General features: G+C 31.1%; 2 protein-coding genes and 1 long non-coding RNA gene across 4 annotated transcripts; all 3 read right to left on the reverse strand.

The window, feature by feature from the left end:
• Positions 1-1,801: 1,801 nt before the first annotated feature.
• On the reverse strand, positions 1,802-4,377 carry LOC144843529 (uncharacterized). Of its 2 annotated transcripts, none has more exons than XR_013612262.1 (4): positions 4,291-4,377; positions 3,083-3,270; positions 2,540-2,715; positions 1,802-1,879 (listed from the first exon to the last, which is right to left on the reverse strand). It is a non-coding gene; the product is annotated as an uncharacterized LOC144843529 (long non-coding RNA). The 2 variants fall into 2 exon arrangements; XR_013612261.1 differs by lacking the exon at positions 4,291-4,377 and adding an exon at positions 3,711-3,722 and having other exon boundaries at positions 3,083-3,293.
• A 4,778-nt stretch (positions 4,378-9,155) lies between these two features.
• On the reverse strand, positions 9,156-15,033 carry LOC144842271 (caspase-3-like). Its single transcript, XM_078698695.1, has 6 exons — positions 14,815-15,033; positions 13,539-13,786; positions 13,027-13,069; positions 11,658-11,669; positions 11,114-11,236; positions 9,156-10,874 (listed from the first exon to the last, which is right to left on the reverse strand). The coding sequence occupies exons 2-6, from the start codon at positions 13,731-13,733 to the stop codon at positions 10,315-10,317; spliced, it is 933 nt and encodes a 310-aa protein (XP_078554821.1). The 5' UTR covers positions 13,734-13,786; positions 14,815-15,033; the 3' UTR covers positions 9,156-10,314.
• A 1,885-nt stretch (positions 15,034-16,918) lies between these two features.
• LOC144841840 (caspase-3-like) lies at positions 16,919-23,581 on the reverse strand. The gene is made up of 9 exons (XM_078698100.1): positions 23,504-23,581; positions 21,176-21,714; positions 20,873-20,902; positions 20,467-20,493; positions 20,082-20,108; positions 19,535-19,570; positions 19,221-19,304; positions 18,845-18,967; positions 16,919-18,165 (listed from the first exon to the last, which is right to left on the reverse strand). Exons 2-9 carry the CDS (start codon positions 21,708-21,710, stop codon positions 17,600-17,602), a joined length of 1,428 nt encoding a protein of 475 aa, XP_078554226.1. The 5' UTR covers positions 21,711-21,714; positions 23,504-23,581; the 3' UTR covers positions 16,919-17,599.
• Between the last annotated feature and the right edge of the window lie 541 nt (positions 23,582-24,122).

Raw genomic sequence — 24,122 nt, forward strand, 5'->3', positions numbered from 1 at the left:
AATTTAGAACGTTGTAGTGCTTTTTGTGTTCTACTATCAAATTGTTTATCAACTATTGTATTGAGGAAATTTCAACATAAGATTTCCTTTAGAAAATGGTGTATCTTTCATAATATTTTTACCTAACCTGAAGCTCTGGATCTTTAACAGTGATGATTGTTTTAAACACGTCAACAAGCCTCATCAGATCTATAACAATTATATCTTTTAGATTATTGTCATCAGGGTAGTAAAGTATCTCGCCAATGTCATGTAAATACTCGAGTAGAACTCTGTGATCTTTTGTTACTTTACAGTTGTTTAACAAATCAAAGATCTAAAAGAAGTAGATTGGTGAAAAATTAATTAATGACAATCTAAACAAGGTTAGTGGGTTTTCTAGAGATTGTATAGTTGTGTACTTTTATACTGTACTAATCAGGGTTTATTGAACTTCTGGTATTATTTTTTTTATTCATGCTTTGTGTAATAACATAATCTGTTTTTTTTTATATACAGTTCAACAAACTTGTCATACAAAAATACAGAACATTAAAAATAAATAATATACACTGATTAAAATAAACATTATTTTGAAAAGTATGCTTGTGCCTACCTTAGCAGTTGGTATATAGATGAAGTTCTTCTTTAAGCTTTGGATTTCCTGTTGGACTTATAACCATTTTATTGGCAAAGTACGGATCATTTTCTTGGATCAACCAAGTATTTTGTCGATGATGTTTAAACCATTGCTCTTCGAAAATGGTAGACTGTTTTCAATTGTAAACATTGAATACACCATTGCTCTGTATGGTTTGCCTTTTAGGGCTTTCCAGATTGTTTTCTTTATTTCTGCAAGCTGTAATGAATTGAACGTTGCATTTCATTTTTATCAAGGTGTGATTACATGAAAGTTTTAACATTTACTGTCATATTAATATAAAAACGTGGCTATAAACTTTGTATTGACAAGATTTTTGAAAATATCAAAAAAACAATAAACTACATTTTTTCAGTTTTACAATTATTCACAATAAAAAAAGACTATGTAAAATACCTTTTTTAATGATTGTACCTTGTGTTTACCTTTTAGGCCATTTAAATGTGTACCTATCAATAATACAGGAGGAGAAAGGCAACCTTCTATTTTCTTTGCGTCAGGTCTACTGTTTGTGTATATGGAACAAATCCAATAAAGAATGAAATCCAGATTTGTCATTCGATGTTCATACATTTGACCCTAAATACAAAATAAACATCATTAGATAAGTTTGAGACTTGTATATCCAAGAGAGGTGTAGGTATTTAGACCTAAATTTAAGGATCAATTGATTTACTCTAATACCAGCCGCATTTCCGACAAATATCTCAAAACTTGTTCATTGGTCGACTCAACTAAAATAATTCGCCGGATTTTTTTCTGGATAGGAAATGTTCTGCAAAATGCAACAATAGGTACTTCGAGAAAAGTTGTTGCCTATCTACTAGGGTAGAAGCTTCCCTGATCTAACCAAAAACTGTATTTATCTAATATACTGTCTTAATTGTGGTAAACACTCTTCGTATGAGAATGGCACAACACAGATTAGCGAACACAACATCACTCGATAGCAAATTTCAGAGTTATTAACTGATATTGTGATTAGAGTGAGGGTATATTTTCTAGTAGATGGATGAAATGCAGCATTAGTAGTGTCAGACAGTGCTGGCTAAAATAATAGGCGTTATGTTTTATCAATGACATTATTGTGACCAATTACAAATAATACAGTAAATAAATAAACAAGCTCAAAATAGGTTACGCCTTTACAGTTGTTGGGTCCAAGACAATAGCTGGTGCATCAAGATAATGACACAGGTTGAATACTACACAAATAACAGCAAATGAAACCATGAAGATCTACCGGTATATTGAGATAACAATTAAGAATTGAATTTTACAAATGTTGTGTATTGTTGTTTATAAAAAATGTACTTGATTTGTTTATTGGTGTTAATTGCGAACTGCGCGACAAATTGTTATTTTTTGCTAACGAAATACATTTTAACACGATTACATGTGGAATAATTAATACTGTCTGGCACATTTTATGAGAAAAGAGAAAATTCTTTAGTCAAAGTCAAAATACAGTATCATAATTCTATTCAAACAGCAAAGCGTTCAATAGTTCTGCTGTGGAGCGTACCGGTAGCTCTCACAAGATTAAATTACTTGAACTGTAACTCTGGTGTAAATATGACGCTTACACAGTATCAATATCCGTTATATGTAGACTACTGTATAGGCTTATCAAATGTTTCTTTGTTGACAAAATAAAAGAAACTGTTTTGGAGTTTTTGAAACTAAACTATTTTTTAGTTATAGTCGTTATATATTTATAGTCGACATAAAGATAGGCCTACATACCATATTCTTGCTGGTATACTATGTAGAATGGAATTTATAACCTAGCAGTATTTAAAACTGTTGCTTTCTTATATTATTAGCACTGGCCTTATTCTAACCATAGTAAAAAGTTGTGTTTATCTTAAATTGTCAATAGTAAATGTAACACTTTACCCTCTGTATCACATGATAAATTGGTTATCCTCCGAAGTCACAAATATTCATCACAAACGTGTTGCTAGACTCCTGGTTGCCACTTCCTTCTTTCTGAAACTCAATCTCTAATAATTTATTGATGTTAGGAGGAATCCCTGACTGCATTTTGTCTTTCCTTCCTTCATATGCTAGTTCTAGTTTATAATTTAACAAAATTAGAACTTTAAATTCTATTCAAATTCTGCAAATATTAATCAAAATTGCACACTTGCTTTTCTGTTCTTTATTCTTTTTATGGGTTCAAAAGAAAACAGCCTCTGCTAGAGTGCAGTTCAGTCTGATGTTGCACTGTTAACTCTACATTTTAGCTAGATTTTCTTTCTTTTTCTATAATATTGAAAGAGTATATACTTCTCTTTGTGCATGTTTGTAGTTTGTATGCATAGTAGCTAGATAAAGACGATTCCAAATATCAAGAATCTAATTGCCTAAATTGTTTCAAATACAGTATTAATTTTCGAACGAATGTAATTTTATGGGATGGAATTACACTAGACTTACCCTCACATTCTTCATCTGTTTTTGTGGATAGGTCTGGATTTTGTGTTAACTGTGTTTCAACGTGTGATTCTACAGTAGCATTTGTTAAAACGGTTTCAGGTTGTTCTTCTCTTAAAACGTTTTTTTGCCGGTACTATTGTATTTTGTTTTTCTTTCACCTGTTTTACCACTTCTCTTACAATGGCATTCTCGTATATGTCAGAAGCTCCAGCTTTAAAAAGGTTTATTTGTTTCTTTATAATAAGTCTTGGTATTGTTGTTATACTTATTATTTTTATTATCAATACATACTCCCGACAATACTAATGTTCACATTTTTGCTGGTAATGTGAAGCGTGTGTGTCAAGTTTCATTAAACCACATTTATTGTTTTTAAATGTACAATTACATTTTGAATTTCAGAAAATCGACGTACTGTAGTTACGGTAGGAAACCTTAGTTCATAAAATAAAAGTTATGTGCACTACTATTATAATATATATACCTGCTAGCCAACATTTTTGAACAATTTCCAAAAAACTGTGAACAGTTATAGAAAAGTGGATAGCCTATAGTTATGTAGTAGTATAGTTTGAGCATTTTAAATTATTGTTACAAGATGTCACGCTGTTCGCGCGTTTTTGCGTACACGTCTCTTGTGTAGCGTATACAGACCGTTTTGTGCACGTAATTGTGTTCTTAAAAGGCCCAATTACACTATGACGATAACGATGGACGATAAATATATAAGCATGCATTTTTTTACATAAAACAAAAGAATTTAGAAAGGTTTTCGTTCTAGAACTATAGGATAATCATTTATGTTGTCTTTGATAAAATTAATGTTTTTAAAATTCCAATCAAATGACGTCATGATAAATAAAAACAATAAAATCGTTGTATTGTCACGATATTATTGCTCTTACTAATCATGACGTCATTTGATTGGACGTGTGAAAATATAATTTTTATCAAAAGAAGCATAGATGGTTATTCTATAGTTCTAGAATTAAAAGTTTTTTATATTTCTTTTGGTTTATGTATTAAAAATGCACATTTGTCTATTTATCGTCGATGGTTATCGTCATAGTGTATGGGCATTAAAGCGTTGTTCTTAGGACGCAACGCAATGACGTACGGTATCGACGCAAAGTGCCATATTGTGTAATTACAAGTGGGAACCGAAAAAGAGATTGTAATATTTGAAAGCTTGTTACATATCGTTGTACGGTATACTTACAAGTTTCTTGTGATTTTTCTTCCAAAATGATATCATCACCATTGTCTTGAGTGCACACTCTTGTTGTTGCTATGGCATCGGTAATGTCATGCTTTGGATTAAAACTGTAAAAGAAAATGTTTACTGTATTCCAGTATATAACTTAAAAACTAGTCAAAATATGCAAGTATCCAAACAGGAAATCGACATCATTGGGAATGTTGTCAAAAGAATCATCTTTCTCCTTATTTCGGCTAGCTTGTATAAAGAATACTTTTGGTTTGGAATGAAGACTTTCACATTTATCTGCTCGGAGATTACTGGCAAGTTGCAATATATTACACGTTTTTCCATCACTACCAACAACTTCTCCAAGTCTACCGTCAGACAATATACAACCAACAAAACAATCGTATTGTGAATGATCTCGTCTTCGCATTTCGTCCATCACATCCTTCATCTCCTGAGCAGTTTGATCGCGTTTCACTTCGACAATGAATCCCAAATATGTAAAAACACGTTCCAGATTAACTGTTGAGAAACATACAGTACCAGCATTATCACAATACTACTTTATTAAATTATGAATTTGACATTGAATGTTGGGAAAAATATGTATATAGGTTTAAATTGTGTTTAATTGCTTTCATTCTTCTAAGCACGTTACTTGTAATGTCTTTAATATTCAGATATAATTTAAAACACTGACTAATGAAACTTATACCTTCATCATCAACTTCAGCACCAGTTCTGTCTGAAATTCTTCTGCAAACCTAATGTTGTTAATTATTAGGCATATTCCTCGTGGGTTGTTAGTCATTTTCTATTTAGGCCTGCCTCTACCTGGTATAACAAAATAATTTTAAAAATATAGTAATACAAATGCCAATTATGTAATTAACTAATTAGAAAGTACTATAATGTAACGTGGGTAACATTTGATATGACATCTAGTCTACATTTTACGTTTAGATGTTCATATTCATAGCGTCATCAGCATATATATTTTGACCAACATTTGACAAAGATTTACACTTACCACTTCCATAATCTATTTTGCTAATATCAATGTATATGAATAAGAATTATTGTTGTTGTGATTTGCATCAATATCGGTGGTAACGAGGGTAACATTAATTATGTAATGTGTACCCTACCACTGAATTAGTAGAATTTACTGCTTACCCCCATAATTAAAACACCAGATTGGCCACTCAGACCAATTGTGGACAACAATAATTCAGTATTCTATTACGTCTCCTAGACTAGTCTAAGATTAGTAATAGTAACCCACTACCCTACTAGTAACCCCCTTCTAATAGTAACCCACCCTAAAAAACAATCAAAAAATAATAACCCAGAGTTACAATTAGAAGATTTACGGTATTTACCACTAATCAATTAAAAATGGTCTGGTTCATCCGAAAGTTAAAATTAAAACAGAAGACGTTGGAGACGTGCTCTTACGATAAGAATAGGAGACCATATAAAGGACTTCACCACACATAATCAAATGGTGAGAACAAGGGCTAATAGAAATATATCGTTCCAGGTGTTACACAAATCGGATATCACGGATCATGCAATAAGACATGACCATATGCCAAATTAAAATTAATTAATATACAACATAAGAATATAAAGATGTGTAAAATAAAAACGAGATAATGTTTGATAATTCAAATGAACAAAAAACTATTTACCTTGCTTCTGGGTCGCCATATCCACTGACAAATCCTGTAAGACGAGCACAAGATGTTCTATTTATGTGTTTGTCTCGCTTTCGCTGTCAAATAAAAGATTAAAAAATATGATTCAATTCAATTTAACATCAATAATAGTATTTACATTTACAAAAACCAATAAAATGAGTATCATTTGGTCGAGGTACGACATAGAGACCCAAAATATTCTGTCACTGTCACCCCTCATCATAAAGAAACAAAGTTAAAAACATTAACAATCACCATACATAACATTAAGTGTACAACGCAAGATCAAATTATAAATAGTAAACTTTAATTTAAATAATGTTAAATTAATATACAATATTACTTTTAAGTATTCAATAATACAATCTATACAATTTATAATATACAATGTATTTAAATTAAAATATATATTGTAATGTTTAATCACATTAGTATTTTTTATGGATTCGTCTCAATGAAGTTTGGTTTTGAATGTTGAACATGTTTTTGCAGATGTTATATTATTGTGACATTGAGTCATGTACTTAATGGAATGTTTCCTAGAAGTTAGGAAACGACGCTCTTAAATTGTTAGCGGTTCCTTAAACTATAATAATGATTTAGATACGGTAGGCTCTATACATATTTTTACGTGATTTTCATTGTATTTTTGTTTTAGGCTAGGCTGTAAATATCATTTGTAACATATTGGTTAAAGATATATTGTCCCCCTAAAAAAATTTTGTTGTTGAATATGTTATTTTAGTGTCACATAATAGTTATTCACTCTCACAAAAAATTGGGTCTGAAAAAAATGTATTTACCTGAGAAAAATGTAAATTAAAGCAAAAAATGGTCAAATTGTCTGGAAGACAATGAGTTTTTGGGTAATTTAACTGTTTATTTTGTCTTTTTATAGGTGAAATAATTTTTTTCCCCCCGTTTTTTTTCTTATGGAAGTGAACAACTTCATTAAAACTGCAAAATGGCCTATTCAAAGTCCGATTTTAAAAATCTTTATTTTTCATGATTTTGGGGGACAATACATCTTTAATAATTAATTTGAAATAATTTCATGTACAAAGAGTTAGTTATATATAAAGTTGTTATAGCGATTATGCTTCAAGAGTTTTTATCAATTTGATATAAAGTATGTACGAATGTATAATGGTAATTTTACTATTGATTTTTTTTTTTTTATTTTACTAAACAAGTATTTACCTTTTTTTGCGAAGAAACAAGAAATTCTGCTTTTACTGTAGTTTGTAAAAATAAATTCCACTTCGGCGTTAATTCTACTGGCTTCAATTAAGATTAATTTAAATGTAAATACATGGTAGGCCTACATGTAAAAGAAAGGGTCATTCAGGTTTCACATACAGTAGGCCTACGTTGCTTCTAACAGTTGCTTGCCATAAAGAAAATACTTTATTTTGTTTTAATTGCCTTCCTGTCTCAATGTTTAAAATGTTTATTACTACTATTGATATTATTATAATAAAATAATCTAAATAAAATTGAAATTGCTTTATTTGGGCTTACCTTTTCTTGAGAAGAACTATAGCCTTTAGTCAATTTTTTTTTTTAATAATGCCCCACAATAAGCATGCAACACCATAAAGGAAATAAAATATTGATAGTTTCCTGTTCAAATACATCAAAATAAGCATTTGAAACTACACATATACATACCAACGACTGTGCATACAGAGTTGCTAGTGTTAGGCCTACTGTTCTTGAATGATTATGCAATTTGTAATTTATTTAATGTATTTTAGATTTGTATATTGGTCTCTTAGATGATAATGATGATTTTTTTTTGTAATTTCATGTGTATGTTTATATATTTTCTACCATGACCAATGGAATTGTCCAGTGTGGGATAATAATGTTTTATAATATTCCTAAAAATATTCTTGTCATTTTATTGGACGATTGTTGGTCACATGGCGTTCAATAGATCATACTATTTATTAACAATCGTGTGATACTTTCCTTTTTTTCTTATACGAAAAGCGTATAGTCCAACGCAGCGGAACTGACACTTTATTAGGTAACATTTTTTAATTTAGACAAAAAGCGGATCGTTTATATGATTTTAATTTATAATATGAGTAATTATACAAGAAGTGGAATCGTTGAAAAAATACAGAATTAGCCTAGAACAGTTTCAGTTTTCTGTTGCTGTGCACTAGGTCTAACTAGTAGTAGGCATAATAGGTGGGTGTTTTATACAAACAAATGAATGTTTTGTATTTGTGTATTGGTACAAATAATTCATTATTTTTGTATACAATTGAATTGAATATATTAAATCATTTGAGTAATATACCTAACATGTGTGTTTCTAAGAAGTATTAGTAATTGGTTACACCGGCCAGACCACATATTCTTCTTTTTTTAATCTTCTTTTATATTTATTTTATTTTTATGGACAAACGCTCTCAACTCAACATTATGACGGCCATTTTTTAGAATCGAAATTGTTATGATTGCTTAATAGTAATACTAATAGGTTTATAGGTAATTTCTGCAAGTTTCTTTTGTAAACAACGCCAGTGCTTATTTTGGAGATAGACCAACATTATACAAGTTATTTTAACTTATACTTTGTTTTTAGTCGCGTTCAACGCGACTCTACAGCTCACTATCTGTCAATTGGTCGGTCGTTTGGTCGGTTGGTCGGTCAGTTGGTCGGTAAACACTAACTTGAGCACGCGACTGCAGCCATATGGCCTTGATAAAATACACGTTTTTTGACGCTAAATGTACAGTATGGTACATTTATACATGAACTCTGATTTCCTTTCTAGTAATAATCTTTTCAGATCACCGAAGTATAATTTGGCCCTATTGCGTTCTTTGAAGGGAGACCATCTGGGAATATCGCGTCGGGTGCCGTATAGACCAGAGAGAGTGATGGTGTTATGATGAGATAAGCATGAGTTCAACATACCACACATCGTAGCTTGTGTTGACTTTTAGTCGCGTGCAACGCGACTCTACAGCTCACTATGTCGGTCGGTTGGTCGGTCGGTCAGTCGGTTGGTCGGTCAGTCGGTTGGTCGGTCAGTCGGTTGGTCGGTAAACACTAGCTTGAGCACGCGACTGCAGCCATGTACATGGCCTTGTTATTTATTACATAAGCTGTTGGTGTTTCTACATTAGCCGGAGGTTTTACTACATTTGAGGACCAACTATTCACTTTCAAGTTTTAGGACAATATAATACTACCTTTATCGCATGACATATTTTATTGAGAAAATAATACATGTATTAATACATTTGCATTATGTTAAATATGATATTCTGCTGACCTGAAATTAGTTGGCACTGGCAGTCTCGGCAATTTTAAAATTGGAAAGCATGATGTTGACATGTTAATCTAGGCCTAGCTTCCTATAACAGTCAAGCTACTGAGTAGTGGCACTAAGTCTACTAGAGTGTAGGACCTAAAAGCCTAGCCAACAAACCATTGTGTTTCAGTACCTGACATAGAATTTTAGGTCGTTCTGGCTTGGGGGCAACATAACTTTTGTTTGCTTAATCATTAAAAACAAAAACACATTTTCGTACCGTGTCGTATTTTCAGACAGTAGTAAACTATAACCCAATTATCCATTGATGATAATTATAAATGTGTTGCTCAGAATCATCTTTGTACCCAAAGGTATCAAGAAGGCAGTTTTAGAACATGTGTATTCTTTAGTCGCTTTTAATATTAGGTTATCACATATTCGGAAAAATTTATCTCGATTAGTGTATGTATTGTTGCTATAATTTATTGTCTGTAATCCCAAACATATTTATATTTTATACTTAAAATGACAACTTTTACTTCAGCAGCGTAGCTTGCATATTATAACACACCTGATTGTATTCTGCAGCAATCCCATTAGTCAATTAAGCATCGCGTGCCATTTAGAATGAGCCCTATCTAACGAAAAAGTGATATATAATGGTGATAATTAACGCGCGCGCTCTAATGCACGTTCAGGTTTCTGTAAACATTTTGAGAATTATTGCCACGCGAATGTTCGTGTTCGGAAAAGTAACTTGTGTGCGCGCCGTCTATAAAAGTTCCGTCCCGTCTAAAGTTGGAGCATTACCTTGTTTTAATGGTCTAGCTTCCAGGAATAGCATTCGTCAATGATTTACGATGGATAAATTGAATACTAGTAGGTGTGTATAAAATAAAAAAATGAATGTTTTGTAAATCGTTGAATGGAGAGAATATTTCATTCGATGGCTCCGCCTCGTTAAAAATAGAGAAGTCAATTTTCAACTCATGAAATATTCTCTCCTGCATCTAACTCATGAATATTCCTTATTTGTATACTAATTTATATGCTTGGGAAGTATAGATCTTTTCTTAAAGTGTATTGGGGAGATGGTGCCTGATACAATTTATCTATTTTACATACTTCATAATTTACTTGTGTTAGAATATCTAGAATGTGATCGGTATGATGACGTTCTTTCAAAACTTTGGTCAGACATTGTATAAAATGTGAACCAGTATCGATCCTTGATGCTTTCTTCAGAGGTGTTGTCGAGTATCCAAACATGAAATCGGCGTCATCAAAATATTCGTGAAGAGAATCATCCCCTTTTTCCTTGTCTCGGCACGCTTGTATAAAGAATACTTTTGGTTTTGCATTCAGACTTCCACACTTATCTGCTCGTAAATTGCCGGCAAGTTGTAATATATTACACATTTCTCCATCACTACCAGCAACTTCTCCAAGTTTACCGTGAGACAACAGACAGCAAATAAAGCAATCATATTGTGAATGATCTCGTCTTCGCATTTCGTCCATCACATCCTTCATCTCCTGAGCAGTTTGATCGCGTTTCACCTCAACAATGAATCCTAAATATTTAAAAACACGCTTCAGCTCATCTGTTGAGAAACATACTATACAATTACTACCATAGCAGGCATATAGTTTTTTTTTATTATGAAATATAGGTATCCCTATAAAGTTAATGTCTTTTAATTAAAAAACGTAATTCTGGAGAATATTGTTAAAGTGTTGAATTGTGTTTAAATACATTATTCAGTTGATTCTGGTCAAAATCATATTGAGACACATGATTACAGGATGGATGCCTGTGCTACCCAAAAGAAATTTCTTATACCTTCATCTATTTCAGAACTAGTTCTTTCTATCATTTGGCTTCCTTCTGGAAACTTAATGTTGTTTATTATTAGGCATATTCCACGAGGAATGCTGGTCATTTTGTATTTAGGTCTGCCATTATCTGGTATAATAAAATATTAAAATATAACTTTATTAAATGTCAATTATTCAATAAATAAAAAAAAAATTACATGCACACATTTATACAGACATTAATATCATTAATTTTAACGAACATTTTACAAAATTATTATTTCTGTAATTTATTTAATAGAAAATATATGTGGAGACTTTATTAAGTAAATTCCGCGAAAAAAACTTAACTATTATTTTAATACAAACGTTAGCCTATATGTATAAAAAGCCATGCTTTTCTGTGATAGGGGAAATGGTATTGGTGGAAAGGAAATTCATATTGATAATGTCAAATATCACTTGTTTACTTGAGAACATCTAGAATAAAACAATAATAACATTTTTGTGCCCATCTTTCATTTTCTTTTCTTTCTCTGATAATCAATGTTCAAAAAGAGATAAATTACCTTCTTGAGTCACTGTGGAATCAGTCAACGAATTCAATGAATGTATTGTCCCCAAACACATGAAAAACAAAGAAAAATAAATCAGACTTTTGAATATTTTGTAGTAGAAAAACACAAAAGATGTATAAAATGACAATATAAACGGTTAGATTCAATGCTTTACAGTTTTTCAGGAAAATATATTTATTTTCTATCCAATTTTTTGTCAGGGGAACAATTATTATATCTTTAAATATTTTTATTTTTTTCGTTACCTTTTTTATTTTACCACACAGACAAAGCTTACAGTGGGGTACCTTTTTCTCAAGATGCTAGTTATTGATTTCCCTGTTTATATTTTAAAAAAATACATATATTTTAAATTGAATATTAGATGTGAGGTGGAAGAGTCTAAATCTTATTCGCCAGAGCACTTAATTAGTTTACGCATGCGCACTTAATTCAAGGGATAGATGGACCGCGATTTATCGATCGTAATTTACCATTTGCACAATTCATATATGTACATTATTGCAAGGTGCAACGCGATGTCGAAAGTTGTTAATTATTAAAATTAATAATTTTAATGCAATTCCGCTACGCAATCATAAATCATTTTAATAATTTGGTTATATATATAGTAATTGTATTGCATCACGGCACCCTTAGTTAGCACTGAGTTAGCATACGTTGTTGTTAACATTATACCTCACGGTTATAAATAATTCACTATGATTTGTCTACTAGCGAAGCTCCCAACTAGTCATCGATTCATAGAAGCGCTGGTGGTGACTGTAGATTTTTCCCGTTCGACAATGACTTATACGTATGAAACGCCATATGTGCCAAAATATATCTTGTTACTAATATTAAGTCAAAAGTCCGTCTGGAACCCAGACTGTACAATGACTACACTTCGGCTTTAGTTAATAATATAGGCCTAATATTGAAATGTTTTTTTTACAGTAGAAATAGAGTACACGATGTTTAGTTATATTAGTGTATATAGTTGGGTATAATGATCTTGTATATAGATTTGACTGTCGTTTGATGGATTAGTTAATCCATTATCTAATATATACATTTGGTTATTTTTACGAATTATAATATTGATTAAAAAAAAATAATAATAATTGTTAGTAAATAATGTTACATTATAAAAAGAATATATAGATGAAATGAAGAAAATCATCAAAGAGATTATGAAGCGGCATTTCTGAATATACAATACTAAGTATCGTAAATTTAAATTTATAAATTGTAGGCGATCTTGTCAGAGGTCAAGCGACAATCCTGCCACGTTTTGATATTCAAACGGTTTTAATCATTCGGCTTAAGTTTTTAAAATATAATTAAGATATTGTTTGTTCATTCCTCCTGGAAAACCTACCCGAGTTTTCAGAAAATTTTCCAGACGAAACGTCAGAATTAACCTACAAACAGATTTATAAATAATTAGTTAATTAAATTAAGTATTCTTCTTTAAAACACACCTTCGTGTATTCTTCCAATTTTATTCGTTTTATTTGCAATTAACCCTTCTATCTAACCAGTGATATCTAATGGTGATAATTAGCGCAATCTAATGCGCATTCAGCTTTCTGTGCATCGTGGCATTGCTTGTATTCTTGGGCAAGTCACTTTACTTAAGTTTGACTCTCTCCACCCAGGTACACAAATGGGTACCTGTTATGGTCCACACATAACTTATTACTAGCTGCATTGTGGAAGTATGTGTTCATACGACCGACGTTTCACAACATTAGGCTCTTTATAAATCTAGAATATCTTTATTATTATCTTTGGTTGACTAGCCGTTGTAATTATTAAAGATATCAGAATTTTATTTACTATAGTTTTTAAGCAGCAATTGGCTAATTGCTGAGGCAAAATAGTACTTACTAGTTCTTTGTCGTCTGACGGTTCGGGTAGCTGCTCAGTCAGGTTGTCATCGGCAGAGATTTGTAGGTCAGGTAGATCAGTACTACCTGTAGTAGTAGGATGGCCTTGATCGTCATTTAAACCATCGGCAGACTGCGATTTGATCTTAGATTTCACGTTAGATCGTATAGGTCCTGTGTCCGATCTAGCTTCCATTTCTTCTTAGTATGTTCAATATAACAGTTGTTTCGTTAAAACTAATAGATATACTAGAACAGAGTGGTGCAATTTTAATTGTTTTCCTGAGTGGCTGTGACAGGTCATGTCATTTTAAACACCGTTAGCAAAATCGTTTTTTTAAAGTGTATTTTTCTGGCAATAACAAAGCAATACAAAACACAGTTGAAAGGCAAAAAACATAAAACATAAACAGTTGGGGTCAACCCAAAATTCAAACCCATGTAATTTCTATCTATCATATCTATTATATACGATCAGCAAACATTTTTGACATATTTTAGTATTGTATTGAAATAATTATGAATTTTTGAAAAAAACATATAGACACATATTTAAAGCACAGATACAGGCATAAATTTTAAATATAATATCTGATTAATTGTACATAAATCAAATATTTGTAACAGAAATCAAGACGAAAAAACATGAATTTTCCTTAATATGCTCAAATGCAAAATTTGGCAAAATTCTGCCATAAAAATGGTGGATATACGGTGGATAATTTTTGCTGTCGCATGAAAATAAAAATCTGAAGTTGAATAAAAATACTAGAAATGTAAAATTCAAGTTTTATTACCTATATTTAGTCATCTGATAACATTTTTTACCACACCGTTTATTTTTCATAGATTTTTAAAATGCCTCTCTATTTACAGAATTTGTGTACAAAAGAATAGAGATTTTACTTTGTAATTTGAACTATCCCCCCACTGATTAGAAAGTGCTTATTTTCAACAAGCTCGTGTAACACAAATAAAAACCCACAAATTATGAAACATAGATCGATAATTATTGGAATGTATGATCAATAGAAATATTTTGCCCGCACCTGGCCTGAATTTCGCCGGGTAATGTATTCCAACATGTGGAACGTACGTCTACGCAACGACGAACATTAAAGAGGGTACCAGTCAATTACAAGTAATAAGTTATGGATTAAGAAGGTTAAAAGAATTAATAATTGTGGTGGTGACGCCTAGAACATAAAGGATGTAAATTGAAGTCGACATTTATAATCAGTAATAATATAAAGTAATCTTACTAAAAAATGGTTTACCTTTTTGTAGAGAAACAATTAATTCGGCATTTAGTTGAAAGAATGAATTGCACTTCTTGATAACACCCCTCACGGCATAATGAACAACACCATGGAGGAAATAGAATATTGATAGTTTCCTTCTTCGAATACATCATACATAGATTGCTTTGAATCTGCACAAAATAAAAAGCAATGACTCTGCGTATAGACTGACATGCGCACTAGCCTTGAACGAGTAACATAATGTGCACTATTTCGAAGAAGTTTTAGTTGCCGGACCACATTATCGAAAATCTTTCTCTCCTGCTTTTTGTAAATTGTCTCGAAATTGGTAATGGCAACGAGATTTGAATTAATATAATGATTGTTTCTTATTGTTTTATTCAACAAAGTTCTTTTTAACTTATACTTTTTCTTACAGAAAAAAAGTGTATGAGGGTCATTTCGCAGTATCTGGCTATTTTCAAACAATTTCATTTACTGATTTTGATAAGACTAAGGCCATTTCTCAGTATAGACAATATCAACGTTTAGTAATAAATAACCTTTTATTTATTTTTTTTTACATTTTTCTGATCTTAATAGATTATGAACACATTTTTTAATGTTTTATATTTGAGGAAAACATCATATTTCAAAAATATACTGTTACAGAGCGGGCATATAATGTTATTCTAATCATTTATCATATCATAATATCATATATTTCGCCAAAATCCAAATGCAGTACAAAGTAAGATATAAACAAAGTACAAAAGTAAATCAATGAGGCAGTATCACCTATAAGTTATAAATAAAAATAACCGTCGAGTTGCTCTCCATATAGAAAAAACTTAAATAAAATGAATCGATCCGACACAAATAACAATTTAAGATGTATGGATAAATGTCAAGAACATTTATATTTATTAATACTATTATTAGATTTATTGTTTTTTAAGTCATAAACCTACATTGTATTGACAAACACAATTGTGGTTTACTAGAGGGTGAGCTCGCTTCGATGGTTCTGGATAATGACTCAGATACGTAAAAGGGTTTAGAAAAACATTCTGGCCTGGACGTTTTCGGTCGGTTACCATTATTGAAATGCTTGATATTCGTAAAACTAAACCCACTCAATAAACTATTTTAAAGTGTCTTAGATGATTAAAAACGTTTTACGTATAGTGTTTATTGTTTGGTAGGGCCCTTATAGTGTGAATTTTGGGAGGCGGAGTTAATTTGAGGGAGGTACTTATTCAAGGAATACGTTTATCTACATTTACAAATAAAATCCTCTAATAGATATGAACATGGTAAACAATAATAAATGCTTGGTAAATTGTAGATAACAGTCCGATAAAATCTACTAAAAATAGTATAATTGTGTTGTAAATATAATACAATATTGTGTGTTTAAATGTGGATGGGCGATAATTATTTTAATCGATGTTTTATTGGGGAAGTGTTTATTCAAATAAATACCACCCTAATTGGTATAAATAAAACATTATTCCGCGACACAGTGAGCCGTTTTGGCCTAAAAGAAGGAAGAAGTTTTAGACGGCTTGCAGCATAACGGGACACAGATAGCGCACAGTATACATAAAGTCCTCTCTCGATGTAATTTTGATATACTTATTCCCCACAATATACTCCTATGTTTTATGAATACATTTAATTTGATCATTATTAATGTACTACTGTACCTTCACACCCGCGGTCCGAAAATAAACAAAAAACTAAAATGGCTATCGCCACCAACGGCTAACTTAGTTGAAACCAACCGTGCAGGAAGTTGCAAGGTGATTGACACACCTTACCGTGAACCCGGAAATTACTTCTACCGCGCGTAGAGTTAAAATTGTTACCGATGAAATCAGAAATTTTGTTATAAAACCCTTTATAATATCTTCTTAAGATAGAAATATGGAACCATGGAACTAATGTTATCAAATCTAAGTTTCGCGGTACACCTGAGATAGATAAGGTAGGTATCCAAGGCGGATATTTGTCCCGAAGTTTTTCCATTGTGCTCGCCTATGTCAGAATTAACCATAATTTATATATAGATTACCGTGTGTTCTTATTACATTGAGAAGGCATACTTAAACTAATCACAAAGATTTACTCATTTTCATTTCATTTACATTTTTATTAAAAATTCACAAAATTATTCATATAACGGGATACAAACTAAACATGAATGATTTAAACATGTAACCCAAAGCAAAGCGTATTATACAAAGAAACATATAACATATTAATAACAATTTAGAAAAATGTTTTAATCTCTTTTTGAATAAACTTAATGTTAGAAAATGCTTTATACGTACGATTATGTATATTTATCCAAGATTTTTCCTTAATACGAGATACATTTAGTGCGTTTTAGTAGTGATTTGACCTGTTTCTAGTTGTATAAGTATGGAACATAAAACAAACGCTCTACATCTAAAACAATCTAAATATTAATCTGTCTTTTACGTATCGGCGTAAAAATTCGTCGCACGTAACTCAACATACAGATTATGGGTGTGTATACATTTGTTTTCTTATATTTGACCATATTATTTATTACGGCACAATAGTAATTACACTAATATGTTATGTAAAGTTGGAGATAGGTATACACACAAAGTAACATATACACTATCTAAATAAATGAAGGCATAAAGCATAAACTCTTTAAAACAAAACATACACGATCTTTTCTTAAGTGTAGGCCTAATGCATAAAGAGATGAGTAAGTTATTTATATAGTGTTCAAACAATGATGAACTGATGATATGCGGCACATACAGTACATACAGTACATACTCTATTGGTCTACGCTAGGAAAATACAGATTCTTTGTTAGAGTGAACTGGGGAGCTGGTACTCTGCTATCGGTTAGTTCTTGAACTACTTTATTCACATGTGTCAGTATTTCTAGAATATGATGATGGTGATGATGGTCTTCTAAAATCTTTGTCAGATTTCTAATAAAATACGTACCGCGATTCATGTTCCTAACTGACTTTGTTAGAGGTGCCGTCGAGTATCCAAATAGGAAATCCGTGTCATTAGGAATTTTTTCGACACCATCATCTTCTGGATTTTGTGGTCGGCACGCTTGTATAAAGAATACTTTCGGTTTCGATTGAAGACTTTTACAATTGTTGCTTTGAAAGTTGCTGACGAGCTCCAAAATCTTACAACTGTCTCCGTCACTACCATAGACCATTCCAAGACGACCGTGAGACAATATACAGCAAACAAAACAATCATATTTTGAATGATCTCTTCTTTGCATTTCGTCCATCACATCCTTCATCTTCCGAGCAGGTAGATTTTGTTTTACCTCAATAATGAATCCCAGGTGTTTAAAAATGCGCTCAAGATAAGCTGTTAAGAAATAATACTGGAATGCATAATATCATGTTAGCCTACAGTAAAATACGATAAATCTGCTTTTCTAGTTATCGGTGAATTGGGTATCATTAGAAAAATGTAACACACACATTCACGTTACCTTATCTGCAGATATAACCTACTGATAACATGCATTGAAAGTACTTAGAACAGTTGCAATTGCTGCAACAGTCAGTTTAGATAATAGTTAGTAATAAGCGTTTCACATAAAAAAAGAACAATAGAGAACATGTCCGAACGATGAACATCGTATTATTAACTATCATGTTAATTAATAATTATCATATTATTAACTTATTAGATCAACTGATTTTGCAAGACAGGTCTGAAAATGAGCATTAATTTCATAATATAATTTGATTACTAAAGATATTGGTCAGATGATTTTCCCTACTTTGACGTAATTGTGTACTTTCTACTAAGTAAATTGAGAATACTTGTGGAATTCGAACCCATGACCCCCAGATCACTGGTCATACCTCTAGAACAACGCTGATTGCTAGGGATTAGATGATTCGAGCCCAGGTAAGCAGCAGGTACTGCACCAACAGGATTTTAATTGTTTGTAACTAATGTGGAATAGCTATGTTCCTTGTCAGATATGTTGCCCTACTGACGTAATTTTTACTTTCTTCTAAAAAATGATTCTTACCTTCATCGATTTCAGAACCAACTCTTTCTGACAATTTGCTGTCACTTGCAAACATAATGTTGTTTATAATGAGGCATATTCCACGTTGCTTGCTGGTCATTTTGTATCTGGGCATGTCCGAACCTATAGATATTAATAACATAATAAAATAATATTTTAAATGTGATTAAAGTTTACTTTAATGCCAGTTATAAAGTTAATGTGTTAAATGAAATGTTGTTAAACACATCAGCATTTAATACGACTAAAATAACTCTTCATCTGTTCATGATTTAAAATCTATAGGGGTTAGGTTTATAAATGAATTAAAAAATACGTCTTATTAAATTTCTTTCCAAATTAAATAATGTCCTAAACGATATCATTAGTACTTTACCTTGTTGTGTATTCAGTACAAAAGGCTTTTTAAAGGGAATTGCGCGTATACGCCGAAGCTCCCTTCTTTTCTTGCTTTCTTTGTCTGAAATTAGATAAATGTCAAAAGAATAATACTTTGGATCAGAAACGGTCTTTAAAAATTGGGAACAAGGTTTTTCGGACAACATAATTGGCAAATTCAATTGATATGGCAATATGGTAGGGATGGACAATTATAAAGATACAAACCCAGTATTAGGCTAATTAATGAAGAAATTATCTAATGATAGCGATGTTCAATGTAATTACTATAAATAAAAACGCCTACTTTACCTTCTGGATGTAACGGAGTCAAGTTAACCAGTTTGTCTAAAAATATTTTTAAAACAATTCTGGCTTTAATTTCATAATCTTTGCAATATAAAACATTTAATTATGTGTAAATTACTCAAGTATAAAATATAAAAATTCCATCAAAACAATATTGAAATATATTATCTGCACGGCCAAAAAGTTACTTCGAAATAACGATAAAAATAATGAATTACACAAACGCCTTAAAACAAATTGCCATGATCATGTAAAAAGTAAAAAAAAAGTTTAAATTTGTTCATTAATATGAATACATGTTCAGTCGTCAGTTAGATGAAATATTGTATACACATTTAAACATTGATAATAATATTTAAAGCCGATCATACAAATGAGAAATTCTAAAATTAAATATAAATAATTCGAATTTTAAACATTTTATTCTGTTATTCGATAATTTGAAGTTAGTTAGTTAGAGAGTTGAACTTAGCCTATACCACATAACAACACTCTTTTTGAAGAAAAATAAATATTTGAATGTATAGTTACCAGAAATGTGACTACGTACCTTTGTCCCCTCGAATAATATCTCTATCTGGAAAAAAAGAAAATTGCACATGAGATTTGTTATTATAATGATATAATCAAGCAATACACTTTCGGGAATTCAGATGCGGTTACGTATCATCGAAAGTTTTCAATTACAAACATTCATCTACCTCCTTCTATCTCTACCCTAGCTTCTATATTTTCTTCTCTTTCTGCCACCTTTCTATTTTTCTCTTTAGCTCTCTGTTAGCTACCAAGTTTAGATTTAGATAATAGAATGATCGAAAATCAATTTGCTAATATACAAATATCATCCGGTATAACCTAATATTACCACCATAATACGTAAATATTGGTATCTTAAATTATAATGTCTATAAAGTTCAACCAAGTGACTATAGTACCTTCTACTTTAACAACATTTTCTTCATCTGAAAGAAAAAAAAAGTGATATATCATTTCTTTGCGTAGGTAGTAACCAGTTATTACAGCGCATTTGCATGTTCTCCAACAATAAGTGACTATTTTAATGAGAGTTATATTATAAGTATGAGTATTATTATAGAAGAAAGTGCACCTACCACAATCTTTAAAAAAAATAAGCCATATTGTATTGTATTTAAATTAAATTTTTAATCATGTATGCGATAGATTGATGTTAATCGTTTTATTATCGGTTCTATTATACCGTCACACAAGCACATTGACTACATGACAAGTTTTGTCCGTATATGCTTCAATTAAATTCGATAGAGCAGGGTTTAGTAGACTACTAGAGAAATAAATACGAATATCATGTACAGTGCATACTTATCTTAATCACCAAATCTTTCAATCCATCTAAAAAGAAGAAAGAATTATATAAACCAATTACGTCATTGTTATACAGTACGGTTTAGCATCTAGAATCAAAATCACAAACTTGAATAAAAATATGTCCGTAAAATCGATATCGTAAAAGATACCTCCCGAAACGCATCAATTCATTTACCATAACAACATTTATTTCATTCAAGTTGTGGTTTCATTTTTGGTAGTACTTTTAACAAGTTAATTTCATAACTGCATTTAAGCATTAGATCTGTATTCATATCGTGTGTATATTCATCTCACCTTTAATTATTCCTTTTGCTTTTCCACTCAGACGATCAGCAAATCTGTTCAGATCCTTTCTCGTAACCAAGAGGTCATTTACTTGTAAGTATAATGCCAAATCCCACAAATCTTTAATATCACTGTTGTGTGTCTGATCGTAAAATGCACGTGCCTCAAAGAAATCGTTTCCTGTAGCTTCTTGTATTCCTTTAAAAAATAAACCTCGATATGGTTTTAATCCTATGCCTTTATCTAAAGAATTCGGATTAGGCTTAGATGTATCACCTACGAGATCTTGAAGAAAACCAAGTTTTGTCAGCTCACAAATTTCGTCAAACAACTTCAACTCATTTAAAGAAGCAATGACTTCGTTCTGTTCTCTGTGTTTTGCTACTTCATCTAACAAATCGATTGCAGTAACTGAGTTGTTTCCAAGAATCGTACTGCTAATGTAATCCGATATGAGAAATTTTAATTGTTTCAAATTATCTCCCTGGAAACTCCTACCAAACTCTGCTGAAAATTCTTTATATTCAAAGTCAATACTAGCCATGATTCTAAAAAAAAATGATTTAGTTATATTTGTATTCCAATAATTAACAGAACCCGTTTAAACATACATCAGATGTATTCACTTCTCATAAGCAAAAATAGATGAGAGATAAATATAAATAACATAACACAAAAACAAGAAATCGTATCAATACTAATTTCTTTATTGACTCCCAAAAACATTAATAAAGTCAGAATTTGAATAGGTCATTTTGCTAGTTATTCACTTCTACAGAAAACAACAAATAAGTAATTATTTACTAAAAATGTTCTAAAAACCATCAAAAAACAGACAAGAGATAATATTTAAAACATTCGTTTAAACGGACACTAAAAATTATTTTTAAAATATTGTAGCGTCTAGTTATGGCGTTCAGTTTGATAGAGGAAATGCTTAATAAGGTCATCATCTGATGGATTCAATTAGGTAAATATTGGCAAGTTCACAACACGTTCAACATTTTGCTTAGTCATAGATATTCCAATGTGATATATATATATGATATAATAGTCATTTATATTCTATAGAATGTGGCCTGAATAATACATTGTAAAATGTGAGTTATATTTTTTTCAATAAGGCAAAATTATTGAACGACAAAAACTATATCGTTAAGTCTAACACATTGAACATATACTTTTTAATTTCTTTGAATCTGGCTTAAGTTAATAAAATCAAATATCTTTAGTTATTTTTATTTCGGTTCTGAATTATATTTGGATGTATGCACTGTTTTTGTAATGATAGTAATATTGGGTCATAGTTTTCCTTTAATCAACCTGAACAAAAGAAATGTGACAGAGTTATGCATTATAGCCCAAACGTCGAAGGAATTATAAAATGTATATTCAAATGAAAAAGGGAGGTAGAGGAGTAATCTGTTTCGTAACCAGCTCATTTTCATTAAGGTTTAATTTAAACTTTGGTTTATGACTTTCAATCAGATATCTCTATACGTATTGTTTAGGTTGTTGGTTAATATGTTTCAGAGCCTTTTAGTATTTACTGTCCATATTATCCTGACTGTAGGCATATGTATGTATTTTACTACAGAAAATCCGTTGAGTCAGTTTTTCTCGTCAATACTACCCTGATTAAATATAAGGACCGGAGCGATTGTGCTTTTTTCTTCTATTCGATATAATTATTATATAAGAGATATACATTCCAAGTCAGTTAGAGTTGTTTAAAGTTCAAAGAGGAACAACCAGATTACCTCCTATTTACATGCTTTCATGAAGGGAGTCTCCAGAAATTTAGATTAGAATGCTATACAGAGTACATAGTTTATTTGATTTGTGTTTATTTTGTTAAGTAGACAATACATCCAAAATCTAAGATAAACAGCATATCCAACAACATTTTGTCCGTTAACATTATTTTTCCCATTATTATGTTGGTTTGAATTTACAATGTATTATTTCAAATATGTAATAAAACGATCTTCGTTTCTAGATCTATGTTGTTTTTAGACACTAGGTATATTCATGTTCCACACTGTTGCTTTTCAAGTTGTAAATAGTAATTCTAGTTTACGAATTGAATATTATAATTATATGAATATTATTGTTATTATTAATACTCTTTTGCTGACGCGATACACTCTAAGGTAATAGTTTCAGACTTATGTTCGACTATGCGGAAGTTGTATTCTAGGGAAGTTTCTACGTTTAAGCACAAAGAATATCATTTGTTATTCTAATTTCCTGTTTACTTTAAATAGTGTTTAGAGTATTACTTTAATATAAACAAACAAAATATGACAAAACAAAAAATAACAAAAAATATTTTACCTTTTCTGTGAATAAAGTTGAAAAGATTTCCACTTCGTGCCGTTTGTAATAGTTGATACTAGGCTGAACAAAATACATACAAGTTATGGATGAATGACTTTCAAACTAATGACATGCGCATTGACCCGAATGATTATTCAAGTTATATTGAGTATTAGTGTATGTGTTCTTTTTTTATGATCATCCGCTCCAATTCGGGCAATTATGTATTGCAAACTTAGTGCCGTTTTGTAATAGCAATACTGAACAGAATACATACAATGTTATGCATGAACGACTTTCAAACTAATGACATGCGCATTGACCCGAATGATTATGCAAGTTATATCTTGGAGTTTACTCCATGGTTATATGATGTGCAATGTATGCTTTATTTTTTTCTTTTTTTTTCTTTTGATGATCCGCTTTAATTCGGCCAACCAAGTAGGCCTATTGTAATTGTCGAAAATCTTTCTTCTTCACTCTTTCTTTCCTACTTGTTCCCGTTCCCAAATTTGCTATTTATACGCATAATTTGCCTTGGTCTGGTATATAGGAAATGTGCGCTTTCTGAATGATTATTTTAGGTTGGCACTATCACTTTAAAATTGACAGGATCATTCTTTTTAAGCGAGAATAG

The sequence above is a fragment of the Antedon bifida genome, chromosome 5 (assembly GCF_963402885.1).
Source record: "Antedon bifida chromosome 5, ecAntBifi1.1, whole genome shotgun sequence".
In the NCBI taxonomy this organism is placed as follows: Eukaryota; Metazoa; Echinodermata; class Crinoidea; order Comatulida; family Antedonidae; genus Antedon; species Antedon bifida.